This window comes from Telopea speciosissima, chromosome 1, assembly GCF_018873765.1.
Source record: "Telopea speciosissima isolate NSW1024214 ecotype Mountain lineage chromosome 1, Tspe_v1, whole genome shotgun sequence".
NCBI classification, from domain to species: Eukaryota; Viridiplantae; Streptophyta; class Magnoliopsida; order Proteales; family Proteaceae; genus Telopea; species Telopea speciosissima.
Window position 1 is genome coordinate 42,515,425 of NC_057916.1, and position 27,240 is coordinate 42,542,664.

The 27,240-nt window shown below is 39.9% G+C and overlaps 3 protein-coding genes across 6 annotated transcripts; 2 read left to right on the forward strand and 1 right to left on the reverse strand.

Moving 5' to 3' along the window:
* Window positions 1-3,104: 3,104 nt before the first annotated feature.
* On the forward strand, window positions 3,105-11,949 carry LOC122671400 (pentatricopeptide repeat-containing protein At1g55890, mitochondrial-like). 3 transcript variants are annotated; one of them, XM_043868608.1, is made up of 2 exons: window positions 3,105-4,374; window positions 11,937-11,949. In XM_043868608.1, the coding sequence occupies exon 1, from the start codon at window positions 3,196-3,198 to the stop codon at window positions 4,345-4,347; it is 1,152 nt and encodes a 383-aa protein (XP_043724543.1). In that variant the 5' UTR covers window positions 3,105-3,195; the 3' UTR covers window positions 4,348-4,374; window positions 11,937-11,949. The 3 variants fall into 3 exon arrangements, with proteins under 3 accessions (XP_043724543.1, XP_043724536.1, XP_043724529.1); XM_043868601.1 differs by lacking the exon at window positions 11,937-11,949 and adding an exon at window positions 10,534-10,690; XM_043868594.1 differs by lacking the exon at window positions 11,937-11,949 and adding an exon at window positions 8,874-8,996.
* On the reverse strand, window positions 8,610-12,530 carry LOC122671388 (putative beta-glucosidase 41). Of its 2 annotated transcripts, XM_043868583.1 has the most exons (14): window positions 12,385-12,530; window positions 12,065-12,200; window positions 11,880-11,946; window positions 11,744-11,802; window positions 11,401-11,476; window positions 11,231-11,302; window positions 11,053-11,140; window positions 10,718-10,973; window positions 10,117-10,232; window positions 9,794-10,017; window positions 9,675-9,706; window positions 9,477-9,579; window positions 9,287-9,395; window positions 8,610-9,151 (listed from the first exon to the last, which is right to left on the reverse strand). In XM_043868583.1, the coding sequence occupies exons 2-14, from the start codon at window positions 12,194-12,196 to the stop codon at window positions 8,971-8,973; spliced, it is 1,515 nt and encodes a 504-aa protein (XP_043724518.1). In that variant the 5' UTR covers window positions 12,197-12,200; window positions 12,385-12,530; the 3' UTR covers window positions 8,610-8,970. The 2 variants fall into 2 exon arrangements, with proteins under 2 accessions (XP_043724518.1, XP_043724509.1); XM_043868574.1 differs by having other exon boundaries at window positions 11,053-11,302.
* Window positions 12,531-23,313: 10,783 nt separating this feature from the next.
* Window positions 23,314-26,319, forward strand: LOC122670672 (terpene synthase 10-like). Its single transcript, XM_043867636.1, has 7 exons — window positions 23,314-23,588; window positions 23,696-23,960; window positions 24,068-24,440; window positions 24,777-24,995; window positions 25,143-25,281; window positions 25,381-25,629; window positions 25,746-26,319. The coding sequence occupies exons 1-7, from the start codon at window positions 23,358-23,360 to the stop codon at window positions 26,091-26,093; spliced, it is 1,824 nt and encodes a 607-aa protein (XP_043723571.1). The 5' UTR covers window positions 23,314-23,357; the 3' UTR covers window positions 26,094-26,319.
* Window positions 26,320-27,240: the final 921 nt, after the last annotated feature.

Below are 27,240 nucleotides of genomic sequence, written 5' to 3' on the forward strand. Positions count from 1 at the left end.
CTGGAAGAGGGTGACGAACTGTTCGCATAGCTTCGCGAACGAGCCTATAGATCTCGATTGTAGCCTGGAGAACCATGATGTGGCTGCTCCCTTGAGGGATGCAGGGAATACCCGACAGGAGACCACGTCCGACCCACCATACAGCGTCATCATGCCATTAAAGTAGTTGATGTGGTCATTAGGGTCAGTGGTACCACTGTAAAGTTCAAAGGTGGGTAGTCGGAACCTGGAAGGTAGCGTGGCTAACATGATCTCTGTCGAGAATGGGTGTTTTTCAGGTATGGAATGTGTCTCGCCTTTGGTCTGATTCTTCAACCCTTCCAGCTTCTCATCCAGGTCGCAGAGTCTTCGCTCGAGCTCTTCATCCTGTGTCTGTCCCTCACGCCTGGCAAGACGTTCACTACGACCTCGTTCATGCTCTCTCCTGGATGTCCCCTCCCGCCTTGAGTGTTGGCAGGATGGTGAATGGTCATGCCGCGATGAACCTTGTCGCGAAGGTGAGGGGCTCTCCTCTCTGTAGGTCCGGCTTCGTCGTGGTATGTGACCTTCTTCAAGTCGTCCGTCGAACACAGACCTCCGGACAGATCTCTCCGGGCTAGGCACCCTCGCCCTGGGTGTTGGTGTCCTCCCATGCTTTGACCGTAACGGGAGGTCCCTTGTTCTCCTGGGACGCTAGGAAGGCTCCCCCCGCTGCGGAGTGGGGGTTGCCCGTCGCACAAGTCTCTCTGATCCCACGCCCCTGGGAGATGATCTCCTAGGGTTTGGCTCTTATCGAGGTGCGGGCTCTGCCCTTGCTGACGGCTACGTCCTTCGGCGATGAGACGTTGCACACTGTGTCAAGTATTCTCGAAAGAGTCGTTGTTCATCGAGGATCTGTCGCTGCAAGTCGTTGATCTGACCCACAGTTGCTGGTGCATTGGGGTCAGGTATCACCTCCACCACCACATCGTCTTCCTCGTCATTGTTGGGCTCATCGACCACAAACTAGTCATTGAGGGGGATCTCTTCCTCCAAAGGGACATGGTCCTGGTCATTGGCTCTGCGGCGAGAGCACTCTGGGGGTGGTGATCCATCCCTCGCCACGTTGTTGGTGGTGGTAGTCTTCCTTCGTGCCATTGAATGAATATGGAAGCGAGCTAGTAGATGTAATGGTTAGCGTCTTTCCCACAGACAGCGTCAATCTGTTGCATCAAGAAATCGTCATGCGGTCCTGCGAGTGCCGTCACCTGCAAGTTGACCAAGGGGTCAACAGAGAGAACCGGTGTGGTTCCGGCCTAGGGCTCTCCGATGCCAAAGTTAGATCTCCTGAGCAAACAGATGAATAGTAATTATTCAATATGAGTTTAGATGTCTCCTCTGAGGGTGGTGTACCTTTTCTTTTATAGTGGAGTATAATGATATGGAGAGTCCCAGTCTGATGGCAAGTGTGCCGTTGAGTGGATAGAGACCCTGGGTAGTAGGGCTCTGTCCTGATTGGTCATCTCCCTGCGGGAGGGAGTGTCCTGGTGGTATCAAGATCCTTGGTGGATAGATACTCGTGTGTGGTGATAATGTCATTGGTGCTTGAATCCGTCTGGGTGACGTGACTTCTAAGCGGTGGCCCAAAGTCCTGGTGGTGGCATAAGTCTGTAGTGACACGATTGGGTCATAGACGAGCAGCCTCGATGTCCGTGTACATCACGTCTGCGTCCATGATGTCGCGCTGGGTGAGAGGCCATGCCGGTGTGAGGCCGCGTGAGGCGCGTCGGTGAGGCTACGCCGGGCCGGCTCCCGGTGGGACCCCGATTGGTTCTCCTTGGTTCTAGAGCGGGTCGCTTTGTGACAAGTGGCAGCCGCTGACTGGTTCGGTGAATCTTGGATGTATCAACATTAAGTCTTAAGAATTATATAATATATAGGGTTAGGATGTGGATTTTTTTGGTTCCAATGGTTCTTAATTGGTCTATCGGTTCTAGAACCGGTGGGAGACCAATATCTTAATCAGTAGCTTTGAAATTAGACTCATAACTTATCGATAGATCCAGAACCACCCTAATAAACTATTGGATGGGTCAGTTTTGGTTTTTTACGGGCCGGTTCCAATGTAGTTTTCGATTCTGATGCCCGGTTGACACCCTTAGGGGAGAGCATGGCTCCTGCACACAGACATAGAGGGGGCAAAATGACTGCCTTGCCCCCATGAAAGGAAGAAAATCTTGCCCCTATTGATGCCTCCACATGTGTTCCCATTGGCCCATGCACTCACAGGAGCCACACTCCCCATAGGAAACGGACCTGGATCCTTTCCAACGCGCCAGCCCCAATAGCGCGCATCCAATGACCAGGCACTAGGGGTTCAAAAATCAATGAATTGGAACAGGAATCAGCCAAGAATGATTCCGATTTTTGCCATTTTGAATCGAAATATCCAAGAAAAAATCCCTCCGATCTCTACCGCTTCAGGCCGATTCAAAAGTTTTTTGGACCGATTCTGGCTGCTAGGGGTGTCGATAAAACCCGGCCAGCTCACAACTACCCTAATCGCCCTGAGCCCGAACAAGGCTGGGCGGGCCTAGGTTGAGGCCTTGACCCTGGAAGCGCTAGCCCAACCCTGCATTATATAAAACATATTCAATCAATAAATAAAGAGCGAGCAAGCCATAATGTAATGGTTAAGGTTCCTCCATTGTAACCAATTTGTCACGGGTTGAAGTCTAGAAACAGCCTCTCTTCGAAAACTGTTATTTGTTTTATAGTTTGGGCTTTGTTAGTTCCACAACTCAATGGGCCAAGAGATGTCAATCAGGGCTGGGCCAAGCCGGGCTTGGTAAAAACCAGGGTTTAGGTTAAGGCTCCTGGGGTTGGGCTAGGATTTAGGGCAAGCCCAGGCTGTTGACACCCTGTAGTGGCCGATTCGATTTGATTCGGTAATTGATGGTGACCGATTCCATCATCGATTCCTGATTGTAAAACCCTACCCGGCATGCACTCGCGAGTACTTCCAGCCGTCGCATGCGCACTGGAGAGGCTGGCGCGTTGGAGATGATTTTTTCCACAGGAAACACTTCACCAAAACTTAAAAAATGGCCTGTAAACTTTTTTTGTTTTGGGGTAAGAAAATGGCCTGTAAACTGGAATGGTTAAAATCCCTAAAATGAAAACTAACCCTTCCCCTGTCTCCATTTCCATTGTCCGTTCTCTTTCAGGCGAGACAGGATGTCTTCTCTCTCTCGCCTTCTCTGCCGTCGCTTCTGCACTGCATCCTCTGCAACCAGTGTGGCCTCGACACCTCTCAACACCATTGTTATCGACCTTTTTAAAGAACGAAACTTCAAAACTCTTGTCAACAAATTCAAGAAGTCCTCCGAGTCCTACCGGTTCCGTTGCAAGCACCGCATATACGAGGTTACAATTCGTCGCCTCGCATTGGCTAAACGATTCTCATGCATTGAAGAAATCTTGGAGGACCAGAAAAGGTACGATGATATCTGTAGTGAAGGCTTCGCGATTCGGCTCATCTCTCTTTATGGTAAATCGGGCATGTTCAACCAAGCCTCTCAAACGTTCGACCAATTGCCGGAACTAAAGTGCCAGCGCACTGTGAAGTCCTTCAATGCCCTCCTCACCGCTTGCGTCGATTCCAAAAATTTTGACAAGGCCGAACCCCTTTTCCGTGAGCTCCCTTCCAGCTTATCCATCCAACCGGATCTTTACTCGTACAATATCATGATTCGGGCTTACTGTGAGATGGGTTCACTCGATTCTGCACTTTCAGTTCTAGATGAGATGGAGAAGAGTGGCGTGAGCCCGAACTTGATTACTTTTAATATTCTTCTTAATGCGTTTTATGAGAAAAATCGGTTTTCTGATGGCGAGACGATTTGGGCTAAAATGGAGAACAACAATTTAGTTCCTGATATTAGAAGCTTTAATGCCAAGCTGCGAGGTCTTGTTCTTGTGGGCAAAAAATCGGAGGTGGTTGAGTTAGTTAAAGAACTAGAGACAAAGGGTCCGAAACCTGATATTCATAGTTTCAACGCTCTGATTAAAGGACTTTGCAACGATGGGGATTTAGAGGTAGCCATGAGGATACATAGGGAACTATCCAAAAGGGGTCTCATTCCTAATCGATCGACCTTTCAGACACTTGTCCCTTGCCTTTGTGAGAAGGGGGATTTAGATCTGGCTCTTAAGCTCTGCAGGGAGAGTTTGAATCGTCAATGCCTTCTGCATGCGGAGTTGTTGCAAACTGTGGTGGATGGGTTAGTCAAGAAGTTAAAGTTTGATGGAGCGAAGAAGCTTGTGGAGCTTGGAAGGGCAAAAGGTTACAGTGAATCTAGCTTGAAAATGCCTTCTAATGCGGAATGATTTCAAAATTTGCTTCATGTTAAATGCGTAAGTAAAGTCCATTATCATCCGTTAAATTATTTTATCTCACATCTGATGATATGATTGGATTCACTGCTCCATGCATATAATTCTAGTTGCCACTATGTGGTGGCTCTGGTTTGAAACTTCTGTTCTTGTTGGGCTCGGCAAATTGACCTGATCCAATCACAGATTGTTTCCCCCTTTTGTTTTTTGTTACATTTGAAAATGCGTAAGAAGGGGCTGTGTTTATGTTACGTTGTGTTATTTACTTTATCTTATTAATATTTTATCCACTTCTCTTCTTTGGTTGATTGTAAAAGTTCAAATTAAATTATATGTTTTCAGACACGGAAAGGAGGCATGTTAAAATTGGAAATCAAAGGTTCTGCCTTTTTCTACTTTTAGTATTAATTAACTAATGAAGGTGCATTATCTGGGAAGCAGCGGTTAAGGTTTTATATATGTATAATAGGCCTAAGCAATAGTATTCATGATTTTGTGAAGTAACTCAATAATGTTGATACCCAATATTATGAAAGAAGATTATCAATGGGCAGAATTAATGGAAAATAAAGTAGTAGTTATTCTGTGGAATAACTTGATAAAATTCATCCGAAAGATAATCAAACAGAACACTTTTCAGTTTCCTAAAACAAGAAAGTGTATGGAACTGGAACTGGAACCTTGCAATTCAGTGATGTAAAAGGGGGTTCTGAACAATGTTTCAGTTTCTTGACAGAAATTAAATCGATGGCTCTTTCATGTATGTTCAGTAGCTAGTCCATTACTTCATTGTGTATAGTATAACTATGAATTTACCTGCTACAGGCACGAAAACGTTTCTGAAGTTCACAACTTCATATGTGCTATCCATGGAAAGAAGTTATTGTCACCCACCAATAGGTCTTAGTGAGGAATAACTGCTAATTCAACCTTATTATTTGTAAATAGTATAACTATTTGATCTGGCATGCCCATACCCTAAACCCATTCCCATCATTCCCTTAGCTGCCATGTGCCAATTTCCATCCTCAAACTTGAAGAAAATGTTGCCCACATCATAAATTCATGATCAAAAGTTTAGATCAATCTAACATCCCCATGCATCATTGTATAGGTTTAAAAGAAGTTTGAAAATTTAAGTAATGAATTCCATGTGAACTCAATATGAACCCTCGAAAAATTAAGGGGAAAAGCCTTTACATGATCGGCCATACGGTTGAGATGGGCTATCAAATTTAACAGGTGACCCATTGGTGCTCCAGAATCAATCCAATATTTAACTTTCCAAATCATCAGTCCACATGACAGAAAACTAGCAGGCGTGATGGAAAGGTTTGACACACAAATATGATAGAGCCATTTTCCCTTTTGGTCATTTGCATCCTTTGGACAGTTGAGAAAGAATAGAATGCGCTAGGACAGAAAATTTGTAGTTTAGAGATGGCTTGTGAATGGGTTTGGAAATTAACTCGACTTCATTAGTTTCAAGCCAGTAGATCAGATGATGTAGATTTATCACCAAACTAGGCTTCTTTTATTAAGAATAAGTCTAGGGTTGGGTTATATACATGTTCGTCCCATGGGTTTTCTATGTAATAGGCCACTTTTATGAGCCTAAAATATGGGTAATTAGGTTGCATACGGGATTAGATGTTTTAGTCCTATACTTTATTTTCATGTTTTTTAATGTTTTAAATTGAATTGATCCAAATCTGGTTTGAACCAGTGGTTCAATTTAAGCGATTTTAGTAGTTTTCTTTTAATTGTTTAGTTGGGCTGGATTAAGACTCTATTTTGAGTCTATTTCAGCTTCCTAGCCAGTTTAAGTTACCTAATAGGCTAAGGATTGGGTTAGGTCTTTCCTTTTTAGTGTAGGAGTCTAATTTTGAGTCTTTTATATAAGATTGTAAGGAGGCAAAGTATTGAATACGAATTTGATTAATTAAAAAGCTTTTTCTTACTGCCATAGCTGCTGCTCTACTCTATTGAGTGTTGCCTTGTGAGTTATATCAAGGTGAAGGGACTGGTGGATCTGCAGTTGCATCCTTGCATCTTGTAGACCGGGAGGATCTGCTAATTGTCTTCAAGCTGCTGCCATTGAAGACCTGCAACTCCAAGTAAGTGTTTGATATTATCAATCATTCCCCTTCTTCTCCTAATCCTCTAAACCCAGCCCCATCGATCCCCTTGTTTCCACCATCAAAGCCCATCAATCCATCAAGCCCTAGATCATCTACATTCTGTCCAGCCCTATTCCACCACCCAAATCCATCAATATTTTAACCTCAGCTCCTTTACATGACCCCCTCTACTCCATCCTAACCCTAGGCCCATCCCTTCAGCAAAACCCTAATCCCCCTCAGCTCCCATTAAACCCTAAAACCCTAAACTACAGTCCAGCCATATCTAACCATCAAAAACTCACCAAACCTTGGCGAGTGACCTTCTCTACCACTAGAGAGCTCAACCTAAAACCCCTGCCCTAAATCTATCACTAAACCCTAGATCCCTTCACTCTCATCTTCCCCAAAACCCGAAACCCTAATTCTCTGTTTTTACTTTCACTCATCAAAACATCATTAGATTCACTGTTAGCGTCCCCTAAACCTGCTTAGCATTACCATATAAGATACAACCCCATTACCTTAACCCTAACCCTAAATTTGACTTAAAACTTCAATTCTGCCCCCATCGAACCAGCAGTTCTACAGGTCCTGGTTGTCTGGTTCCTAGTAGGCCTTCTACATATCTAGGACTACATTAACAAGGCTTTACTTCAGTTAGATTTATTAGTACCTTGATATGGAGCAGAACACTGTAGGGATTAGTTGCTTAAAATTCTTTAGAGATAGGAGTAAAGGGATGTGCTATTATCTCTCGGAAGTGCAGCACAGCTGAAGCCGTCAGTGGTCCAGCAACTGCACCATTGCTGTAGAGGAGGGGACGGAGGGGTTGCTGGAATAGTTGGAGATTTTTAGTCTTCAACTGGAAAACTATATGGGAGTTCTGTAATTTTGTGAGAGTAAAGACGGTTTGCTGTGCTGTTGCTCTGACTTTTCCCTTTTTCTTTTTGTCGAGTTATGACTTCATTGACTAAACAGAAAGATTAGGGTAAAATTCAAACTCCCACGGAGGTAAATGTTGGGCAGTTCCAACTTGGAAACCATTAAAAAACATAAGAAATTTGTAGAGACATATCTCACAAAGGAATTCTCATCCTTGGTGTTGTTCATTGGCTTGTCTTGGCCTCCATTGAAACAAAAAATTCAAATGGGATGCAAGGGTCCTATTGCTTCCAATAAGATGGGAAAATCTCCATTTTCCATTGGATTGAGCATACATCCATTCAATTACATTCACAACGTCACTGTCTATTATCAAATTTGAAAGCCCCTTGCAAGTCTTAATCAATCCAAGCTGTAATCTGTGCCTAATGAAGTTCCTTTCCATCTTCTAATGACTTCCACATGCTCAGGACTTTTTTTTTTTTTGGGGGGGTGTTGTTCATTCGGAACTCACTGACTACAGAACCACCTTAATTTAAATCTCATCAATCACCAGCTTCATGTGTGAGTGCAGTCTACAGATTAGCCGTTGAAAGTTTTACAAATAGCCTAGGAGGCTACTCTGTAAATGCAGAGAAGGGAGTGTTTTATGTGGGGCCAACAAGGAACCTTTATTGGCCATAGTATATTACAGTGGGAAGAACAGATCAAATAGGTGGGTTTCAAATGGTTAAACTATTGAACTTGCTGTTTTGAAGTCATTAGACTTCTTAGATTTGGGATAATAAGGGTTTTTACGGAGTTTTGGCTTTAACATGTATGCCTGATCTCAAAATCGAGTTTTTTTACCTGAGTTATTTTGAGTCAGATCTACTTCTACTTATCAGTTTTAGCATATTCATGTTTAGTGTTGCCTTAATTTTTAATTTTTTAAAGTTTATTCTAGTTCATAGTTGTCAATGCGTTGCCTAGGTGCCTTCTTGGTGTCACCTTGGTTTTTTGACCCCCTCGACAAGCTTGAGTCACCTAGCAACCTTGACAACTATGTTCTAATCCTGTTAATTCTCCCTTTACTTTAAAAAAAAATAAAAATTTATTGTGGATTAAATATTCACTCTTTCAACAGCAGTTGGCACCAAGGAAAAAACTTGTCAAAGGACAGTCTATTTTGCTGCCATCAGAGTTGTCTTGTAGTTGCTTTTTTAACGACAAAGGGGCATGTTGCACACACAATAAAGATGGAGAGAGTGAGGAATCCTTGAGACGGAATAAAAAAATGTAATTACATTCATTCAAGGGTGTGAAAAATGTATGATTGCTTATTCTTTCCTTTAGGCAACCACCTACATACTTCTCCCCTAGGGGTTAGTGCACACAGTGGGGTCAGAAATTGTGTAGGTTAGCTACTTGTCAGTGTTTTAGATACATTCTTGAAGTTTAAGAGTACCTTCTTGGATCAGCTTATAAATTCTGTGGGTAAAAGAACTTCACAATTTGAGTCATCTGTCTTTGCAGCTGTTGTATCAGTAAGTTGATATTATATGAATTGAGGATCCTCTGGTGGTACAGCATATGGTTGATGTGAGGCATTCATAAATCCAAGTAACAGAGATCACGATTCTTGCTGTATGAGAACACCTTTGAACCACTCAACAGAAGCCTTTGGGATCCTTGTAAGGTTTTTCCTGTAGTCGACGAAGTAGAGTCCAAAGCGGACAGTGTAGCCGTTGTTCCATTCCCAGTTGTCAAGCAATGACCATACAAAGTAACCGCGCACATCACAGCCATCTTGCCTGTTTCATTCATTCCATTTTTTATTATGTTTGATATAAGAGCTCAACTTCAAGCGCCTGATTCTTTAGTGTAGCTGTCCTAAATGGGATAAAACCAAGACTTAAAACCATACCAAGTAAGGAACTTAATATTACCTTATAGCAGTAGATAAGTTTGAGAGGTAGTCCCTGTGATAGCGAATTCTTTTGTCGTCTTGTAGAGCTACGTTTAGGGGTGTAAAATGTTTGTTTCTGTCATCCATACCTGCATCCACGAACCTTATTAATGTCATTTCAAAGAAGTATGAGGTTCAGTGACAATAGTCCATGAGGTAAGACTTCTCACCATTTTCTGTTATAAAAACTGGTGGGTTCCCATATTTATCCTTCACATATATTACCAATTTCCGGAAACCCCATGGAACAATGTGCAGCCAGCGGGAGGCAGCCTAAAGGAGGAATCCAGGAGAAAAAATTTCAGTTAGTACCTCTTGCATAGTGCATACATCATGACCACAATTTTTAATTAGAGTTTGGAACATACTGTTTCTCCGATTGCGACTCCATCCTTTGAAGCTGCATTGAAGAAATGTAAGATTGTGACTTAATGTTTTCATCTTCAAAATGAAAAATCTATGCGAGGGAATTGCTTAGGACTCTTACAGGTTGTAATAACAGCTGCATCAGATGAAGCATCTTGCAACACCAGTTTCCGAATCTTGGTCCTATCATTTCGGGCATATAATGTGGTGTAATGATTTATGCCTACAAAATCCAGTGTGCCGAGCAAACTTTGGGACATCTCAGTTGTGATCGTAGGGAGTCTATCAGCTACAAGATTCTGCATAGAAAGAGGGTATTCGCCGAAGAAAAGGGGATCTAGGAACCTGCTTTCATAGGTTTGTGTCATACATAAATCCAAATTGAATTTCATCACCAGCTAAATGTATTTGACTTGAATTTTAAGATATTTTATGAGAGAGTACCATCCAAGCCCGAAATCCATAGCTCTTTGAGCAGCATCCTTGTCCTCATCAGTATCTGATATTGGTTCATACCATTTTGCATCAAGTGCTATTCCAATCAGGCCTCCTTGTCTTTCCTAGAAGGGGCTAAAATGGTTAATATCTATATGTATGTATGTATGTATGTATTTGTAAGGTGGGGAGAGAGAGAGCGAGAGAGAGTGCAGCAGTACAGGCCCTGTACATCAGTCTGGGGCCCCAATTATCACCATGTCTCTCATATTCAGAAGATCAGGAGCAACTTTTGTATCCCACCTTAGAGATTGCAGACCAAAAGCATGCATTTTTTTGTTGCTTCTCTGACCATCTAATCTCTGAACCATTTTGGTGCTTCTGAATTTCTACTTATTTTCTTTTTCACTGCTCAAATGTTCACAGAGACGATATATTGATGGGATCATCAATCATCTGATCTAGCTGACCTTTAGTCTGGTAATTCTCTTAGTCATTGCCCACCCTGCTTTGGAGCCTTGTCCTGTTATCATGAGATATATGGTGTCATACGGGCCCCAGACCTTTCTACAGCTTCTGTAGCCCCAAATGAAGACGGGAAGATTGTCACCTTGAAGTGGAGCTGATAGGTGTGAAAAGCAGCAGCATGGGATAAGAGGATATTGTGTGCAACAATATATGGTTCTGTGGATGATTTTCCCAACTTGCAGAACAAGTGACCAAGAATGGAGCACCTCCCTGGTGCTTGAACACCTGTGTCGTATCCTTGGATTGCAAATCCATGAGGCTCATTGAAGGTGATCCAGTGCTTAACTCTATCTCCGAAATGTTCGAAGCAGGTGGAAGCATAATGCTCAAAGTCTTTTCTGCAGTAGATGGATGCTTTGAAATGGAATTTTCCCATAATTCTATCAATCAATAACTGTAATCAGTGAGTATGCTTACATTATTTGTTCATTCAACCATCCTTCATATCTATCTTCCAGTGCCTGTGGAAGATCCCAGTGATACAGAGTGACATATGGTTGAATTCCTGATAGAAACAAAACAAACTCCTGAGACTTCAGTTGTTCAAAATTACATGAAATTTTAGTAGAGGAACATTGTTTGAATGGTAAAAGACCTTTTTCTAGCAGAGCATCTATAAGGCTATTGTAGTAATTTATTCCTTCTAGATTTAGTTCTCCCGTTCCATCTGTAAAGCAGAAGTCCAGAAATATAAGAAGAAAAATGAAGAATTTGGAGAAGAAAAATAGATTATATAAGTAAATGTTAAGTATGATTGAGTCTTACTGGGGAAGATTCTTGGCCATGATATTGAGAATCTGTAAGCATCCATGCCCAAGTTCTTCATCAACTCTACATCAGTCTGCAAATAGAAATAATTTAAATACTTTTTTGTCCTTTCACAGTCATCAGTGTAAAATATCTGTCTTTGTTTGACTAGATGGTAAAAGGTAAACGTGTTCTTATTTAAATATTATTTTGGCCTCATATAAACCTCATTTAACTGGGTCTTATATACTTAATAACCAATCAAATGTTTAAAGAAAGTATCTTTTCTATTTAATCCAAAATTTTAAAGGCATTAATTAAACCTTGTGATTCAATTAATGGTAACTTAAAAAAGTCTAACCTTAAAGCGATGATATTGGTCCACGGCCATATCTGCGTTGCTGAAGTCCAATATCCTTCCTGTTTAATCTTTCATCAAAACTACAGTTTTTTCAATCTTTGATATAATTTAAAGTCTTCTGGGTTTGAATTCAAACCTGGTCGTCGAGTGAAAGTGTCCCATATGCTGTCTCCCTTATTCCCTTCATCTACAGCACCTTCAAACTGCAACCCATTATATCAAAAATATAATTCGTCAATCTATTCTGATAAGCTTATCGGGCAGGAAGGAAGGAAAATGATAGAATTGGAAAAAAGAAAAAGAAAAAGAAAAAGAAAGAACCTGGTAAGCTGAAGAAGCTGTTCCAAAGACAAATCCTTGTGGAAAATCTGTTCTGCTAATACCTTCAGAGTATGCGAAAAGGCCAGAAACTGAGAGCAAGAAAATTGTGATGATGGTCATTGTTGAATTCATCTCCCTGTGAGCTTAATTAAAGCTTTGGGGGGAGTTTTAAGAGTTAAATACCTTTCCCTAAATTTATAAATGAAAAAAGGATAAGAAGAAGAAGAAGAAGGTGACTTAGTTGTGGTGGCGTAGAAGCAAAATTGGTTTTGCAGATGAGATGAGTAAAAGCGACCTTTATTTCTTTTAATCTGCCTTGCAGTGTTTGCTCAAATCAGCTTAATTAGTATATATTTCCTTCCTTACTTTGTGGACACGCTACAGAAATCCTTAAACAGTTAAGAGACGGACGGAGAGTGTATTCAGGGGAGAAGCCTATTGTTGTTGCGTAGGATATAGAGAAATGGGAATCCGAATATCATGGCTGAGGGCTTTGGGAGAGAAATTTGGGGTTCCCTTATAACTGCTCTATTTAGTAGATATTTCCTTACTACCTTTCCTTCTATCGGAGGCCGCCATCGCTCTTCAGCATAAGTCAAGAAAAACACTTTTGCAGGTAAAACACGTTTGTCACTTCAACCATTGATTGATAATTAATATAAAATGTTTCTGGTTTTTTTGGTCCTCCGTCGTATGTGACGTTGCAGAAGAACTAATCCTATCTTGTATTGAGAAAATATAGATTTTCTTGTCGAATTTAATTTTTTTGTAATAAGATTAAAGACAATTTTAGATGTCATTTAAACAGTTTCTTTATTTAGAAGGGTTCTCTTGGGGGGCCAAAGATTAAGCTGATAGTAGTCGGTATTTTGTCTGCTAACCAAGCTGTGGAGGCTCTCATTCCCTGATCAGTAGCCGCCCCTCAAACACATTAATTTACACATGTCAGCATGAGCTTTTCGATATGTAGGAATGTACATCTACACTTTTGGGAAAACATGGAATTGACTAGGGGTGCAAGTTTGGCCCTGCCGGCTTGAGCCCATCTTGGCTAGTCTTGAACCCGAACAGACTTGGGCTGAGATACCCTAACCCTGAGGGTGGATCAGGGTTAAAAATTTCTGACCTTGAATCAAGGTTAGGTTGGGCCAAGGTTAAGGCCTTGGGTTGAGCCTGGCCTGGCCCAGCCATTGCATCTCCCTTCTCCCTCCCTTTGGTTAGGGCCAATCAAGGTCCAGTTCAACCTTGAAGGTGGGTCAGGGTTGAATTTTTTAGGTCCTAAATCCAAGTCAAGTGAGATCTGGCATGGACCCTACCTAGAAGACTCAGGGTTAAGTTGTGGTTTAAAAAAGCTCATCCCAACCCGACCCTTTATAACCCTAGAAGTGAGCTCTCACATTGTTATATTTGGCTTAGAATTACTCTAGGGTAAGGGTGAAGTGCCACAAACCCAACCTCATAGATAGCATGATATTGTCTGTTTTAGATCGAGGTTTGTACAATTTTAAAACGCGTCATACCAAGTAAGAAAGTCACAACATATGTGCGCATTCCATGATACCTCATGACACCTCCAGGCAATGTGCAATAATTCTGTGATTCTACATCCACGCCCCTAATTCTGTTACTAATGAAGTGTTAGAAACCCAACCTCCTGTGTCAAACAACAATTTACGACTAAGAATCCTTCAAAGGGTTTTCTCAACTGCGAGTATTCTACCATTTCTCAAAAAAATAAAAACAAATAGGGAAAATTTCACGGACACCCCCTAAAAGTATCCAATATCTCAGAAACTTACCATATTTGGTCAAAATAGCAAACTTCCCCCTGACGTTAAGCAGGGTGACCCCCCCAAGATAAAATGTCGACCCTCTTAGTATCACCCAAAGTAGAAAATGTCGATTTTACCCTCTTGGAAAAATTACTAGGGCAAGACCAGATTCTTCCCATTGGAGTGCGAAGAACAGAACCACCGTGGGCGATTTCATCTCCAACGATTTCTTCCATCTTTGTCGAGAATAAAGTCTTACGATTTCTTCTCCGACGACCATTACCAGATGCATTTCCCTATCCCTTTCCTTCTCCATCTCCGAGTTATAGGTTCAGATTTGGGTATAGTGAGTTACATCACAACAGGATTGGGTTTAGGGCTTGAGAAACTAGGGCTATTCGTGGGTCGCTGGGCTGAAGGAGGAAGACGCAAGAACAGGGACATCCAAGAGTTAAAAGCCTTTGATAGAAGAAACATGTTTGTCCTGTATATTAATTAACCCCAACCAAATTTGATAACATTCACCTGATCTACCAATATTCCCATTTCCCATCCAGCATATGGAAGGGGATCAAAACCAAGCAGCAATATGGATTAATTTTTACTCAGTGCACAACACATCCAGAAAAGAAGTACAATCAATGTCCAGGAGGGAGATTTTTCCCAGGTATAAATGACTTGTGTGATCAAAACAGAGTGGGAGGCACTTCCGGTATAGACTCTCATGAATGGCTCCCATTCCAGGAATCCACTTCTCTTCATTTAATGGATTGACATCAAGATGGTTTTGCAGTAACCGGATCTGATAAACGCCAACATTTGTTCAATCTATTGTAGATTAAAGGGGGGAAAGAAATTGAGAAAAATAAAAAACGTCATCTTGTCTCTCTTTCAATGCGCATCTGTTATGTATTTATATTTCTCATATCTTCGCCTCTTCGTTTCTTCGTTCTCTCTGTGTCGCTGGAGGAAATCTATCTTCAAATGCTTTTGCCTGCAAAAGTTAGGGCTTTCTTGTTTCAATTAATTTGTTGTTTGTTGTTTGTTGTATTAAGGAAGGGAAAGTGTTGAGCTTCAGAGGTACGTCTGTTTCATCCTTTGATCTCGGTTGCCCTAGAAGTTGGGATCTGTTTGTTGTTCGGAATATTTGATCTTTCTCTGCTTTTCTTCGTTCTCGGATTGATCGTAACAGCTGTTGCGTTTCATTTCTTAGTTATTGATAAATTGGGTTGAACAATCCGTTCCGAAAGATTATTATCACCCATCATCTTGATCTCCTTCGTTGTTGGGGAGTGCACTTCTTCCAAACCAGTTGCATCGGAAACTTTCAGATCCTTGGTGTAATGCCTAAATGGTCTCACATTTGGTTTACTCATGCTTTTCTGCTAGTGTCAATAAACAGGAGAACCGGTAAGAATAGGGAAGATGATGGATTCCGGTGTTGGATGCCGCCGGTGATGGATAGATGTAGGCTTTTCAGAATGCCGATTCTCTGCCATAGATTGGTAAAAGAGGGTTTTACCCTTAAGGGGTATTATGGTACATTTATCCCTTCTAAGGGTAATTTGATCATTATGATAAAACTAACAGCAACTTAACCCCAAAAACCTAACGGAGTGGACTAAGTTCAAATATCTTCATAAAATAAGGTAGTCTGTGCCTTTTTGATCAAGTATGGTAAGTTTCTGAGATATTAAATACTTTTAGGGGGTGTCCGTGAAATTTTCCCAAACAAAAATAATATAATTTTTTTTTATGAAAAGCCGTAGGGTACCCGACAGTTCAAAAATACTTTTCCAGTTTTCCCTCAACTTTATTATTAATTGAGTTTTATATTTTATATTTTTCTCATAAATAGACAACAGAATTATTAATTTGAAGGGAGGAATCTCCCGCACAATTCAAATGATTTGAGCGTTGGACGCTATCGTGCGTGAGAGACTCACAATGGTCATAAAAAGAAAAAATAATTAAATAAATAAATAAAACTATTTGATGGGGGAATTTTTTTCCTTTTCTTTATTAGTTGAGTAGTTAAATAAGCTCCCGCAGTCACTCACGTGTTCCTATCCGAGAGTGGAACTCCTACGTAAGATTGCTCCACTTGTCGTTGGAAAGCCATCTTAGACTCAGCCATCTGATTACCCAAAACAAAAAAGAAAAAGCCACCCGCCTGAGGCTCATTAGGGTTCAGAAGCTCCCGGTTCGTTCGTGGTGCTGGGGTCATGTACGAGCCCAGGGGAGGATTTAGTTGGCCTAAAGTCGGATACCCCTCCTGTCTCCAAAAAAAAATAAAAAAAAAAATCCATCTTAAACTGTTAACGGGGGGAAAGGATCAAACGTTTCGAGCTTCACTGTGTGTGTCGGTGGTGGTGGGTGGAGATTTTGATCGGTATCTTCATAAAATCAAATGGTTGTAAAGTAAGTAAAAGGTCTTCACCATTTCACATTGCTTACATAAAATCTTCCAACTCGGCGGAGATAAGCACGGAAATGATGACGGGTTGGAGTTGAAGATAATTCAATTAAACACGGAGACTGGAAAACAAAGATAGAGTGTTGCTGAAAAACAAAACAAAACAATATATCAGTTTCACATTGATGAGATCATCTCTGGTCAAAAAAAGCATCGATGAGATCATCTGATAGAGATGATCCTTTTGGAAAAAAGAAAAATTATAGTGAAAAAATATTTTAAGATCTATGGAATTGGTTTCTTAGACCGTCGTATAACACAAGTCCAGCTCACGTTCACATACGGGAACAGCTCACAGCTGTTTAGATGAAATCTACTTTGTGAGACCCACATGGAGTGGATTCCATCTGAACGGCTGTGAGCCATTCTCATACGTTTAGATGGAATCCAACTCGTGTAACAATGGCCTTGATAGTTGTGCCAATCAGGGTTTTAGTAATTGGTATTGATATTGGTATCGGTGTTGATACCGGTATCTGTCGATACTGATTCGTATCGGTTAGTCAGGTTTATCTATGTTTTCTTTCAAAAAATAAGTTTTTTCTTAACATTTTTATCCTTGACCGTATCGATCCACCAATACAGGATCAAACAGGAATCCATATCGGTCTCCATCGATACTGGTATTAATTGGCCAACCTGACCGATCCAATACCGATTCCTCAAATCATGGTGCCAACCCACCCAATCATATACCAGATTAATGGATCCTCTGCTCCTGCGTTCATCAGACTGTAGAGGATTCATCTTAGAACCGTAGACTAGAGGAGTGTGGCATGGTTGATGGTTGACCGCCCAAATCGACGACTGGGTCAAGCAAATCACCCTACACCGGTCCAACGATCCAATATTAAAACCAATTTTGTGAGCGCTGTCCCCCCTTCCCCTCTTTTACTTTTTAATTGAAAGGTAGTAAGGTTTCATTCCATATAGGGAGTTAAGGTGAATGTGTTTTTTTATTTCCTAGCAAAATGGATAAGGTGTAAGGGGTATGTTACCATTCTTCTTTACTCGGTTAAATAATAATTTTGAAAAAAGGATGCTACTTGATCACGTGCCTCTATGTCAAAAACAAGGCATGGCAAAATGACCACCCCCATGTTTGATGCTTGACACGCGCTCTGATTTGACCTCCACACTAAAGCAGGGGCCACACAACCAAGAATCGTTTCCTCTCTTTTATTATATAAATTTGAATTGAATATGTATTAGGTTTTGGGTCGGACTCACCTCTCATAGGCCCTTTTCTTTCAAAGAACCAAAGCAAATGAAAAAAATCAAAGCACTATAAAATTCTATGGATTATTTTTTAGGGTAAGAGATCTCTACTTGGTCGCATGATCTCTACACAAGCGTCTGGGTCAGTAGGTGAGCACGTCTCGGTATCTACCAAGGGGGAAGAGGCATCATCTCACAGTTCCCTGTGAGAGGGCGTACAAAACACCACCAAGTAGAGATCTTTTCCCCTATTTTTTATGTTACATTTAACGGATTTTATTAGTAGATTGTATGACCAGTGTTGTTTGGCAGATATTAAATTCTATAATTAAACTAATTGGCATGTTAATACATATTGGTAAATACTTTGACTGTTTATTCGAAAAATAAGTGAAATTTTTGTTAAGACTGTGTCTTATCTGTTTAACTGTTCCATAATGGCTTTCTTTGCCATGTAGCTTGTATGGTTAAAGCAAAGCTAAATCCTTACGTGACTCTAAGGCCCCGTTTGTTTCATGGGGACTTAGGTGGGGTGGAAGAACTGGGGTGAGAAAATACTGATGTGACACTTTAAAATCCCATCGTACTCCAATATTGCTTGTTTAACCCAGGGTGGTGAATTTACAAAAGCTCAAGAAACAAAATTAAATGCTCTGTTTGCTGACGTGGCATTTGAAAATCTCACCCTATGCTATCTAAAGTCCTACAAAAAACAAACGACTTTGATTATTGTTCATGGAAAAAGTAAAAATCTCACCCCCTGTTCCCCTAAATCGAGGACTGGGTCAAGCAGATCACCCTACACCGGTTCAACGATCCAATAGTAAAACCAAATTTGTGAGCGTTGTTCCCTCCCCCTCTTCCTCTTCCTCTTCCTCTTCCTCTTCCTCTTTTCCTTTTTATTTGAAAGGTAATAAGGTTTCATTCCATATAGGGAGTTATGGTGAAGGTGTTTTTTATTTCCTAGCTAAATGGATAAGGTGCAAGGGGTTTTTACCATTCTTCTTTACTTGGTTAAATAATAATGAATAAATATTTAAAAAAGAATGCTACTTGATCACGTGTCGCTATGTTAGAAACAAGGCATGGCAAAATGACCACCCCCATGTTGGATGCCTGACACGCGCTCGCTCTTTTCCCTGAATTTTCTCAATCAATAGATTGTTCTAAGTTCAGGAAGAAATGAAAATTTCAGGCGATGAAGATTCACCTCCGACCTTGGTAATCCAAGGATTTTTCAATACAGACAATGAAACAAAAGAAAAGATTGAAACAAGTTTGGATTTCAAATGAACTTTCTTTATTTCACCAAGCAAAGTATAGAACATTGTAAGCCTCACAAGAAGATTTACAAAGAGGAAGAAACTAATTTAAGTTACTTTACTCCTACTCCTAAGAAAAGATAAATCTGCAAGTGTTTGATCAAATGTTAGATGCCTCTGCCTTCCTCTTTTATACTTAGTCGGTTACAACCAACTCAACGTCCAGGGTATAGTTCCCATAAAACGGTCTAAACTTATCTCAATAAAACAAGTTATGTCATTCAGGAACCAGTCCAATATAGAACCGACCAAAAAAAAAAACAGCCTAGTAAAGACCTAACCCAAAAAATACAAAAATGGGGAATAAACACACACAATCAAGCATCGTTTTCTCTCCTTTATTATATAAATTTAAATATGTAATAGGTTTTGGGCCTGGCTCACCTCTCCTAGGCCCTTTTCTTTCAAAGAACCAAAGCAAATGGAAAAGGCAAAACACTATAGAATCCTATGGATTAGTTTTTAGGGCAAGAGATCTCTACTTGGTCGCATGTCTCTACACAAGCGTTTGGGCCAGTGGGTGAGCACGTCTGGGTATCTACCCAAGGTGTAGAGGCGTCAGCTCACAGTTCCCTGTGAGAGGGCGTACGAAACACCACCAAGTAGAGATCTTTTTTCCTATTTTTTATGTTACATTTAATAGATTTTATTAGTAGATAATATGACCAGTATTGTTTGGCTGATATTAAATTCTATAATTAAACTACTTGGCATGTTAATACATGCATCTTGGTGAATATATACTTTGATTGTTTATTCAAAAAATAAGTGAAATTTTCGTTAAGATTGTGTCTTATCTTTTTAATTGTTCCATAATGGCTTTCTTTGCCATGTAGCTTGTATAGTTAAAGCAAAGCAAAATCCTTACGTGACTCTAAGACCCTGTTTATTTGAAGTGGACTTAGGTAAGGTGGAAGAATTGGGGTGAGAAAGTGCTGATGTGGCAGTTTAAAATTCCACCCCAATGTTGTTTGTTTAATCTGGAGTGGTGAACTTACAAAAGCTCAAAGAACAGAATTAAATGCTCTGTCGACGTGGCATTTGAAAATCTCAACCTTATGCTATTTAAAGTCCCACAAAAAATAAAGAACTTTGATTATTGTTCATGTAAAAAGTAAAAATCTCACCCCTGTTCCTCAATCCATTGCTCTGTGAGACCCCGTCCCACAACATTCCCACCCCATCCTTCCCGTCAAATAAACGACCCCTAAGGATAAAACTGGAGAGTAGAGCCGAAAAAAGCATAGATACATATGAGTACTAAACAAGCTTGGACTCCAATAATAATTTTGAAATTGAGCATTAAAAATAAAAACATGATCACAATACAGTACCGATTTGATACGTTTTTAATACCGTTCTTGTTTAAGTGTTCAAGGACAAGAATTTAGGTATATATTCAAAATATCTAGAAGATATGTACATTATTCAAAAAAAAAAAAAAAAAAAAAACAATCATAGTATATAAAATATAAATTTATCAAAAAGAAGTTTTCCAACTGAAATAAAAACAATATAATAGTTTACCAAAAAAAAACGAAAAAAACAATATAATAGCTAAATACTTAATCCCATTCATAAATCCCACAAGATAGATCATAATTGTGTCATATGTTTTCAAATACAAGTTTTGAAATTGAATTATCAACAACAATGGTTCCTTGTGTATATAGAAAAAAAAAAAAAAAAATATTCCATCAAGAGTTGATTTTGATACCTTGGCTTGCGCAATTGAGTGTCCGACTATCGGTGAAAGAGCGTGAAAACAATAACCCAAAAATAAATTTAAAAAGATCTGTCTCTTAAGAAAAAGGAATGCACCACCTAGATTAGGATTTAGGATCTATAACTAAACCATAGCTCCATACTTACACTCGTTCGACCGAGAGATCAAGTCATGCCAGGTTGTGCACCTGTAAAAGGGTTAGGCACCCGGTCCACCCAATTAAACTGGTCTTCCCATGTTCAATTGATATTTTATCTAATATTCTAAAGGAGGGCAGAAACGATTTGAATCGTTCTACTTGTTTGGCAGCCATTTAAAAAACATAACCATACAAAGGGGGATTAAAGGTTACCTTAAGATTCATTTATGCAAGGCCTCCACGCAAACTTAATTAGCCCTTTCTTAGTTGGTCCTTCCTACAGATGTAGCGATGCAATCATGCCAATGCAAAAACCTCTAAGAATACTTAGGGCTTTTCACAAGAACCCAAATCTCACACCATCACTCAAGAGCACACAAGAGAGGAAGGGAGAGAGAGTCAATTTTCTTTCTTGGAGAAAAGGGAGAGCCCAAAATGATTTTGGAGAGATCTCTTATGTTGCTATTGACAACTCTTGTCAATTTGTAACAAAAATTCTTTCCAAAATCTCTTTTTGGTAAGTGTTGTGATATTGTTTCAAAATTAGAACCAATCACAATATTTCACGAAAAATCATATCCTAAGGTATGATTTTATTGCAATAGGAATCTCAATCCTACATGCTGCAAAGAAAAGATTCATTTTCTCAACATCTCCCTTCATCTTTATATCTTTATACGAGATCTCATCTCACATAAAGAACCACATCCAATGAGAAAAAAATTAAAGGGTCTATGCCGAATAATAAAGGTGCTACATATATGGGGTTGGACTTAAAGGAAAGAGGTAGGATCGCCATTGGGAATTTAGCCAGCATGCATGCCACATATCAATCCAACAATGTATTCTCAATACAATGTTTGCTAACACATGGGTTGACAAGTGGGTGGAACCAATAATACCCAATTTAAGTAGTTAATTATGGACCAACCAATCCCCCCACTATACAATAGCATATGGTTCATTATATGACATGTCCTGTACACAAGGATCAAATATCACGACCAGAACATACAAGATTTAGTCAAGAGATTAGCCCAAAGCTAGGTTTGTTCCAATGGCTTTCTCTCTAGATGGTTTGATATATTGAGAGCCCAGTGATTAATGGTGTGACGGCCAGAGTGAGGACGGTGCCAACCAATGTATCTATGAAATTGCCAGTGTGTTAGGGATATTGTGTTTATGCCAACATTGACTGATTCAATTCGTTTGTGTCTGTAAGTTTGTGAGGGTTGTGCAGTGTTGTTTGTGTGAGTGTCCATTGACAGTGTCAGAGATGTGTGTGAGGTACAACTTGGGAAGAAAATTTTAAAATTCACCGATTCACCCCCTTTTCAATGTCAACAGATATGAATAACATTTTTCTTTTTTATCTGATTGGACAATTGCAGGCTAGTTTTTGTACAACTCGATAGCATTTGCCAATGTTCTATTTTGAATTAAGGAAAAAGAATGTTATCTGGTCGCGTGGCCCGCATAGTCAGCGTGGCTCCTTCATCTAGACACAGTACTGTCCCGCCTCCATGAAAAGTACTGCTTTGCCCCATGAAAAGGCGAAATTCTGCTTAGATCAATACTTACGTTACATGCGCACACATTCCCATTGGCCAACACGTGCATACAGGCTCTAGAGGCCCAGACAAGTATTGTGCTTTCCATTTTTTCCACATCTGAGGCATAAAATCATAAAAGGTTCGTCCAATCGATTACAAACTAAAGCCAATACCCTCTCACACAAAAGGAAGAAAAAAAAAACAAAGCCCACTAAGACTGCTATGGCAGGGCCACATCTGGCCCAAACTTTTAGTGTCCCAAAGGAATACCTCTCACACTCGAAAAAACAAAGAAAAAGAAAACCCACTAACAACGACTTAAATGGGTGGGCCTCAGCCGGCCCAATTTCTTGGGTCTCCCAGAGATCCAAAGGCTTTTTGACAAGTTGCATTGGCTTAACACCCCCCCCCCCCAATCGCCATCTTCGTGAAGGATATAATCTTTTGTTGCGTTGTACAGGTGCTTCACTGAGCTCCAGTTACCTCCTCCAAAATTTAGGGACCATTAATAGACTTTTCATTGGTTTCTCTATTCCAAATGAACCTAAACCACATTTAGCTTCGGACGGCGACATTTTACGGTTCTGTTTTACCTGTGGACCTCAACTTATACGTCTAGAATCCAACCGAACTTTCCTGAAAAAATTTCTCCAACATGAAGCCATGAAATCTCAGTACCTAGCTTTAATTGTGTATCTCCCTCCTCTCAAAGACTCAGAAATACGTAAGCCACACATATTCTACTAAATATCACCACTCAAAAGCTTGTAATATTCTCAAGCTTACTAATATCCATATATATGGTTTAGTTAACTAAACATAAAAATCCAAATCTTGGCCATGTCTTCTTCGTTGATTTGATATGGGTTTGGCTTTTCATCTCAAAATTTTTGTGGTAACTCAGAAATTGAGAAATTTATGGACCAAAAATTTGTAGAACCAAACAATGATTTTTTATATTTTCTGTGGCAGTAATCAATCCTTATATCGATATAGAGTTCTATATATACACATATGTGATAGATGGTACAAAGTAGGATTCAGACCATAAGAATTGTAACAGAAAGAAAGGACAGTCAAGAAGAGAATGGCTCTTCAACTTCATGCTTTGAACCCTCCCTCCTCTGTTTCAATGATACCTACCCGATATGTCATACTGAGAGCTCCATGCAACATCCGATCCAATTGGCAGATCAGATGTGTTGCTAATGCTAGCATCCAATCTCAAGCAGAAGACATTATTAATAAGCCATCAGTAGTCTATCAACCTACCATTTGGGATTATGATTTCGTCGAATCATTACGTAGTGGTTATGTGGTAATTATATCTACTTTTCATAGTTTTTTTTTTTATAATTTTTATAAGTTGGTTAATTTCCTTGATTTTAAATGCTCACTCATTATAGAAATCCTTCATATATGTAGGAAGACACATTCAGATCAAGAGCAAAGGAAATTACAGAAGATGTCAGGGTTATGCTCAACAAGGAGGTTGAACCATTGGCTCAGCTTAAGCTGATCGATGTCTTGCAAAGGCTTGGTTTGGGACACTTCTTCGATAAAGAGATAGATCGAACCTTGCAAGCAATATACAATGACAGCAATACTGATAAGTGGATTAAGGATGATTTATATGCTACTGCTCTCCATTTTAGGCTTCTTAGGCAAAATGGATATCTGCTCTCCCAAGGTAGTTTTAAGGTTCTTAATTTTGTTCTTGAGTGACATCAGAAAAAGTTGTTTCTTTAATTTACTTTTAATTAACCCATAATATATAACAAGATCTTATGATTGCAGATGTGTTTAGTGGATTCTTGGATGAAAAAGGAAAATTCCAAGAGTCCCTCTGTGATGACACTATGGGAATGCTGAGCTTGTATGAAGCTTCATACTTAGGTGCAGAAGGTGAAAGCATCTTGGATGATGCCAGAGACTTTACTAAAAGACATCTTGAAGACATAAAGGACTACAAAGACTCAAATCTTGAGACCCAAGTGAAGCATTCTTTGGAAGTTCCCTTGCATTGGAGGATGCTTAGGCCAGAGACAAGGTGGTATATTGATGCTTACCAAGGACAAGAGGATATGAATCCTATCATTCTTGAATTGGCTAAGCTGGACTTCAACATGGTGCAAGCAGTGCATCAGAGAGATCTCAGACATGCATCAAGGTATGACTAAGAAGACATGGCAAGATAATCTCATTATTGAATTATACCCCAGTTGGCCCTGTTCAATGTTTCTCTGTGGCCCAAGGCATTGGAAACTTTACAGTAAATGGTTACTAGAGTGCCCAAGTACCTATTAGTCTCCATATTGGGCTACTCACATCCAATGTGGGATTATTACTTCCACCTTCTACATGGAACCCCAACATAAAGGTACAGTACCATGTTATGTATGTGGGGATACCATATAATACATGGTATAAAACTGTAGTTTTTTTTGTCAGTGTCTCTCTTATTACTGTGGAATGTACTAATTGAATTATTTGATTTGTTATTTAGGTGGTGGCGAAATCTCGGTTTAGCAGCGAAATTGAGCTTTGCAAGGGACCGGCTGGTGGAGAGTTTCTTGTGGAGTATGGGGGTTACCTATGAGCCTCAGTATGAGCGCTGCAGAAACTGGCTTACAAAAGTCATGAATTTTGTTCTAATAATAGATGACATTTATGATGTCTATGGCTCTCTTGAGGAACTCGAGCTCTTCACTGATGCAGTTGAGAGGTTAGTATCTTTTTTAAATTAACAAAATGAATGAATTATGATTTTGAGATTTATTTTTCCTTTTGGGATTAATCTGCTCTGTGATTACATAAAAAATATAAAGCATATATGACTTGCAACAGTGATTACATATTTGATTTGTTTCAGATGGGATATGGCAGCAATGAAAAAACTTCCAGACTACATGAAGATGTCTTTCTTAGCTCTCTTCAACACCACTAATGAAATGGCCTATGACATTCTCAAAGAGCAGGGTTGGGATATCCTACCATACTTGACGAAAACGGTATCATGTCTTTTAATAAAAAATTATCATCTTCCACACATAGAACTTGAAGTCAATTTATTAAAACTTCCATTTTTTTTTTCTTTCAATTTGTCTCAGTGGGCAGATTTCATTAAGGCAATGTTTGTTGAGGCCAAGTGGTACCAAACCAGAACAACCCCATCAACTGAGGAGTACTTGAAGAATGGATGGGTTTCATCTTCTGGAACAGTATTTCTTGTCCATGCATTTTTTGCAACAGGGCAAGAGATTAATGAGGAAGTACTTGAATTCCTTGACAACAACCCAGATCTAATATTTGGCCCTTCCATGATCTTTCGGCTTTCCAATGATCTCGCCACTTCATCGGTATCTAACTTTGACTCAATCTTCCTTAATTTTCTCTTCATTGTTGACAAATTTTGAAAGAGGAAATCATGCTCAGAACCTAATAATACTCTGTTTTTTTTTTGCCTTCAATGCAGGCCGAGCTAGAGAGAGGTGATGTTTCATCATCGATTCATTGTTACATGTATGAGCATAAAGTTTCTGAGCAGGTAGCCCGTGAACACATTAGAGCCAGGATTATGGAGACATGGAAATTGATGAACAAATCTATCACCAATTCTCCATTCTCCAGCCAATTTGTCCATTTCTGTCTAAATCTTGCCCGAACATCACTTTGTGTATACCAATATGGAGATGGACTTGGTGCCGAGAGCAGCAAAAGCAAGGACCATGTGTTGTCCTTGATAGTCAAACCTATTGCAATTGGGAGCCCTTTAACTACTCACTCAAAGCATGTTGACGATGGTTTACTTTCAGTTTCATAAAGAGACTCGGTTAAGTAACAGTGGCTACTTGTTTCAGCTACCTGAACCTAGCTTATCGGTGGATAAATGTCCCAATAAATGTAATATATTAAAGCAGTATGCATAAAGAAATCTTTATAAACAGAATCACCACTCCAATAATTTGGTGAGCTCCTTTTGTATATATCACAGTTGATCAAGGACTCTGAGTTTTTCAAGTTATCAATGTAGAATCTAATATTTGGGAATTGGGAGCAAGGTTTGAAAACCCGGAATCTGATATGGGATCGGCCTCCATCGATTTCAATTAGAATCAGATCGAAGTCAGTGGGAATGAATCAGCCCAAACAATAAAAAATTGAATTAAGGTAGCAAAAATTTCCACATCTTTAATTTTTTAAAAGTTTTTGTTCAAAAGTCATGTAGATCTAGCTACGTAATTACAAGGGGCCATGGAGACTATAGGGGTTAATAATTCCTTGTTTGGCTTGGAGGCGAATGCCAAGACTAAATACTTATTAGTTTTGAAGGATTGGGAGAGGCTTTGGCGTGAAAAGTTGAGAATTAAATGTCTGAAAGAAGGGAACCGCAATTCAAAATTTTGTTGCCTCTCTGTGATGTTACGAAGAGCTAAAAACCAGATCAGGTGTCTTAAAAATGGTGATGGGAATTTGGTTTCTGATCGGAATGGTGTGGCGGAATATGTTAGTGAGTACATTCAAAATTTTCACAAGTTTGTTCCCCTTGAGGAGCACTTGGATATCCTTGATGTGATTCCAACTGTGCTTGGTGATGAAGATAAGGTGAAGTTGGACTCTATTCCTGGAGGGGAGGAGATTAAGAAGGAGGTGTGGGATCTTGACCCTTGTAGTTCTCATGGCCCTGATGGGTTCCAAGGTGCTTTCTTTAGGCATTGCTGGGAGATGGTGGTTGTGGATGTGTGTAAGGCAGTTTCTAATTTCTTTATGGAAGGCGTCATTCCTAAAGGAATTAATAATTGCTTTCTTGCCTTGATCCCTAAGTGGATGGTTCTATCTCTCTTGATAAATTTCGCCCTATTTGTTTGGGTAATTTTGTTTGCAAAATTATTTAAAAAATTATGGCTAATAGACTAAGTGACTTCTTGCCTCGGCTTATTTCTGAGGAACAAGGGGCTTTTCAGAAGGGG